The 5328-nt window shown below is 40.0% G+C and overlaps 1 protein-coding gene across 1 annotated transcript; it reads right to left on the bottom strand.

Moving 5' to 3' along the window:
• Nucleotides 1-3511: 3511 nt before the first annotated feature.
• On the bottom strand, nucleotides 3512-4992 carry LOC121982100 (transcription factor MYBC1-like). Its single transcript, XM_042535008.1, has one exon. The coding sequence runs from the start codon at nucleotides 4789-4791 to the stop codon at nucleotides 3808-3810; it is 984 nt and encodes a 327-aa protein (XP_042390942.1). The 5' UTR covers nucleotides 4792-4992; the 3' UTR covers nucleotides 3512-3807.
• Nucleotides 4993-5328: the final 336 nt, after the last annotated feature.

Raw genomic sequence — 5328 nt, 5'->3', positions numbered from 1 at the left:
ATCCTTTGACATAATCAAAACACAGGTTCGATCGTCGGATGCTTTTCGCACCAACATCCTGGGCATCTAAGAAACAAACACGCATAACCGACTCCACCATGATAGCTAGGTTTGTAGCTTTAGTTGCAGCTAGCAAGGAAGCTGAATGACTAAGAAACTTATTGTATGAGATACCAATGTGGCCAAAGCCTATCTCTCCTATAACTATACATTGTGATACACAAGTATAATGCCAAGGCTTATAGTGAGGTCTATAATGGCAAGTCAAGACATATTGGAGTGAGATATATTATGGTTAAAGACTTGATAAAAAGTGGGGTCATAACCATAGATTATGTTAAATCCAAAGAAAACTTAGATGATCCTTTAACAAAAGAATTAACTAGAGATATAGTTGAAAGAACCTCCATTGAGATGAGGTTGAAGTCCATGATATAAACCTTCAACAATGGAAACCTTAATCTAACGCTACTACATTGCGTAGTCTTGGATTCAATGTATTAAAAGTACATTGGACAAAGGTTGAACAAAGATAAGTGTTTGAATTCCCGCTAATAAAGTAAGGATGAACTTAGTGATTCTTAACAAATCTCAGAAAATGTCACAAATGGGAGAGACATTTGAGAACTTGCTTATATGAATATAGGATTTAATTATCTATTAAAATTTTGGACTTAAACTTTGACACATTGATGAAAGGATTGTAACATCACACAAAATGTATGTTACTTATAACAATTGGAAAGAAGTGAATATGCGTGTGATGATTCATGTGGTTTGTTACATAAACCTTTAGTTCAAAGCTTAGCTACCAAAATGATTTACAAACTATAAGAAACTATCACTAAGATAGTAGTTTAATCGAAAGAAACCATTATTGATGCATAAATTATTAAGATGTGTTTTGTAATCTATAAATAAAGTATTTTTTTAATTATAACGAGAGATTGTTGGATATTTTAAAAAAATGAAAAGGCTTTTGGGAAGTCATAACTTTTGGCCATTTTAATATCCTAATGTGCTTGATTATCTATAAAAAGACTAAGTTGGATGAAAAAGCAAACACATTCTTGCTCTCGTTTCCTTTGTTTTCTAAATTGTTTTACTTAGTGCAAAGTATATATAAACAATTAGCTTCATCCAATCGTATAGGATATTTAATCTTTGTGGTGCAACATTTATAGGCCAAATAAAGCGTACAGTGTTTGAAATACGATTTGGTGTTCAAGATTTGTCTTGTTTTTTAGCACTAACCTCGTAATATGCCAACTGTTTGGATCTTTATGATTAATCATCAGTAATCAAGAATCAAATGGCAAAGACAAATGAATTTGTATGAGTTCAATTGCTCGTTACTCAAAATCTAAAGCTGCGATTATGCAGTTTTGCCTTTTTTTTATGACTCATTTTTAACTAGAAACAAAATGGGCTAAATCCTAATTGGGCTGCCCAGAATAAATGGGCTTGTGCAATAGGTATCATGCCCAAACAGAACAATAGATTTCTGACCAGGGAAAAAGAATGACAGAAAACCTTAGCATGCATGCAATTTAGCCACCGTTAGGCTTTGGAAATATGAGATAAACAGCAAAACTAAATTAGTTGGTTAAGCGTCTTCGAAAATAATCCCTTAAAATGAATCAACTTATAGAATCCTAATAAAGAACATAAGATGCTGTATTTATCTACCAAAAAGAAGAAGTACAATTGTACAAACATATTACAAAGTACAGTTAGATGACAGATAAAACAGCTTTTGACATTTACAAAGAAATTGTGCAGAATATTGAATTGCAATACAAGTGCTGCCTCTGATGTAGGAACAATATCTTATCATCTTTCTACTATACCAGTCATTATACCAACTAGTGAAACCTTTTTAGTTATTCCAACGGCTACTTGCATACAAATTGAACATACAACTTCACGTCACTTGAACAAAATGTAGCATAAAATGTACATGAACCTTTGTTATGATAGTTATTGTATTGTGATTAATTTCAAATCTAATCCCATGCAACGCTTCTTATACACTATTCACTTAGTAACTAAAACAGAGGCATATATTAATATCACATTGCAGTGAAAACATTTTAGCCACATCTACAAACATGAATTGGAAAGCTAAAGAGTTGAAAGAATTAAAATCCTTGAAAGTCTGCATCAAGTTGAACTGTTAGAATATACAGAAATCTCTAATTACAGTAATACTAGCTTAACAAGAATAAGCGCATATCATGGCACTTTCAAATTAAGAAGGTCCTGAGAGAAAGTAGAAAGAAATTTTGTCAACAGTTGTCAGAAACCTTGGAATCATCAAGAACAACCAAGAAGGTGGAGCATAAAAATTCTGAATTTAATTCAGAATGTCATACTCTTAATTCATAACTTAATAACCTGATGCCATAGAAGTTCGTTATTTGAGTTTTTAGCATCAATATGTACGCTAACCAAACTCAAAGTTGGAGAAAGCATTCTTGGTCAAAAGGGTACTTAACACGCCTTCAAACTCTATTTAAGAATTTTTTTTTGTCATTTTTTAAAGAAAAAATGGCAAAAAAAAAACATACAAACTTTGAGTTAGTGTTTCCGACCTGCCTCTAAAGTTATCTCAAATTACTATTGATCGACTTTTACTTATCACATATGAACCTTGAACGGCTCCCCATTGTCATTTGTATTAGTGCATTTTATATCATAAACCCAGACCCATTTTTCAACAATGACTAAAACATCAGTTTTCATTTTATCAATAAGACAGAGATCATCAGCAACCTGAAAGAATATAAGCGATGCAGTTGTTTCACTGTGTAAACTGTTACATAAAAAGGTTGATTTGTATCGTACTGTGTTAAGTATAATCACAATCTATATTGGTTCTCTTATTGTGTTAAGTACCATTCAGCACCAGTAGTAGAAAGTGAAGAAATCAACACACTGACCAGTACAAATGGCATACATATATTCGGAGAAAAGCCTACCCAAATATCTAAAGCTGTATCCAACTCAGTGAAAGTAACAAATAACAATCGCACAAAAGACTATAGCTTCAATTCTTGCATGGATAGTTTTTCAAACGAAATGCACCCTCATGAAGACTCAGACGGCAGTCCGGCAGAATAGGAAATATAATGAAATATTCTCAATAAGTCATATATATATAGAACAGGAAGTTGTAGTTCATGTTGTTAACACTGAATATATATAAAAAAAATGGTTGTTAAAGTTGTTTTTTTCATCCTAGTCAAAATTGTTTTTCTCAATATTAAGCTAAATGGTTGCAAGTTTCCTCGACTGATGAAACTAAAGTTTTGATCTCTTGGAAAACAGATTTCCAATTGTTATGTACAGAGCAGCATCCATGTGTTATTCATCTTGTGATTTCTATTTCAATCCAATTCCACATATCGTCAAGGTATAAACATGGATTATTCATTTAGATTTAAGCCGATAACTACAAGAATCCCAATGCCGAACACCAGTAAACCATTTCACACACAGAAATTGAATATTTTAGAAACAACCATGGTTGATTACTGAAGTGGGATGAATAGAAGTTTAGTACTATATGGAAAGATGAATTCAATATTTTTTGTGGGGATTTAACAACCCCCCATCCGATTCTAATGTGGAGAACTACCACACTATAGCTTCCTCTTCTGCTAGCTTACCACTCCGACCTAGCAAGAACATAGGAATATGACGCCAAGAATTATCTAAAGAAGACTATTCCCGAGCCGTAATCATCTAATTGACACCTTCTAAACATGGAAATTAAGTAGACGAGGGAGGAAGAGAAGAGCGCAATCAGTCCTCACCAGTCGGAAACAGGGTCAGCACCTTCTTCTCGCCACTGCTTCCTCTTCCGGAAGTCTCTAAATCATCGGAAAAGTTGGCGGCCGGCGATGCAGTATGCTGCAACAAACCCATTCCCGGCGCCGGTCCTATCATCTGATGTATCCCTGACGGTGACACTGCCGCCCGGTTCAGGAACCCATGGTCAAATACTCCGCTACCAGTGGGAGATCCGAATTGTCCCAAATGCCTCTGGTGGTATTGTTGCTGCTGCATAGCGGCGGTAATCTGTTGGTGGTGCTGCAGCGCAGCCACCGGCACGTACGGCAGGAACGGCTCGGGCGCCCCTGGCGCTGTGACTGGTCCTCCACGGCTGAGGAAATGGTGGGGAACCGGGGCGCTTGCGAACAACTGGTCGGTAGCCGCGTCAGCAGCAGAGATCGGACCGCCGCTGCCGGCTCCTCCGGAGGCGTTGTGGCCCTGCATGCGCCTGAGGTAGAGGCGGTACTTCTGGAGATGGCTCGCCACGTTTTCTCGGGTGAGGCCGTCGACGCTCATGAGCTGCATTATGGTCTTGGGAACCGCGTTCTTGATCCCGAGGTGCGCGACGGCGTCGACGAACCGCTTGTGCAGCTGCGGCGTCCAGACGAGGCGAGGCCTCTTGAGCGTCCGCGCGGGCTCATCTCCGGCTCCGCTGCCTCCACCGCCGCTGCCGGAGGCGGAGTTGAGATCGGATGACTCAAAGTCCGGCGGAGGCAGTAGCGGCGGGGGGTGGTTGGGGGAGGCGGAAGTGAGCGCCGGACCGGCGCGGTGGAAGTGGTGGTGGTGAGGGGAGACGGCGGAGCTGGGGTTGCCGGCCGGGATGGGGATGTCGAAGGCTACGGCAAGGCCCGGCGTGATGAGGCTCTGCGAGAGCGGCATGAGCTCCTCCGGCGACGGCAGCTGCTCCTGCCACCGCGCGAACCAGTCGCCCTCCTCCTCCTCCTCCTCCCTCATCTTCCCCTCGTCGTCTCGATCTGGACTCACAAAATTGGAGGGAAAAGCGACCGGAAAGGAGACGATGAGGGTTCCGAGGTGGATCTCTCTCTTTTGTTTTGTTCTCCGCCGAAGGAGATGCTCTGGCCTCTCTTCTCTCTCTACTCGACGCCACTTTCCTCTTTGATTTCCTCTTCTGGCACAGAATTAAAAAAAATAAGACTCGAGGAGATTGTTTTTAATTTCGCGTTTGTTACAATTCACTAATTAATCGTACTAACACGTTACTCATTTCGTGATCTGACACACCTCCCAATCATACCATGCGGGTGGCGAGGTAACTAGAAAACGGGACCCCTCTAGACGTGGTCGTCTCGTGGGTCGTGAATCACACTTCGTTGTCCTTCTCCTGGCCGCAAGATCAATAATGGACGGCAAACGATGATGGTGTGAACGAGGAGATGGTTGGGTCATGATGTTTCGTGTCTTTTTGGCTGCTGCTATTTTCTTTTTTATTCCTTTTGTCGTCTTCACGTGTCAATTTCTCACCGTCTTTCA

This window comes from Zingiber officinale, chromosome 5A (genome assembly GCF_018446385.1).
Source record: "Zingiber officinale cultivar Zhangliang chromosome 5A, Zo_v1.1, whole genome shotgun sequence".
NCBI lineage: Eukaryota > Viridiplantae > Streptophyta > Magnoliopsida > Zingiberales > Zingiberaceae > Zingiber > Zingiber officinale.
This window is presented reverse-complemented; position numbering and strand designations above follow the sequence as displayed.

Excerpts from the sequence above, each read along its gene's own strand:
- LOC121982100 (XM_042535008.1), bottom strand. The coding sequence starts at position 4,791 with ATGAGGGAGGAGGAGGAGGAGGAGGGCGACTGGTTCGCGCGGTGGCAG.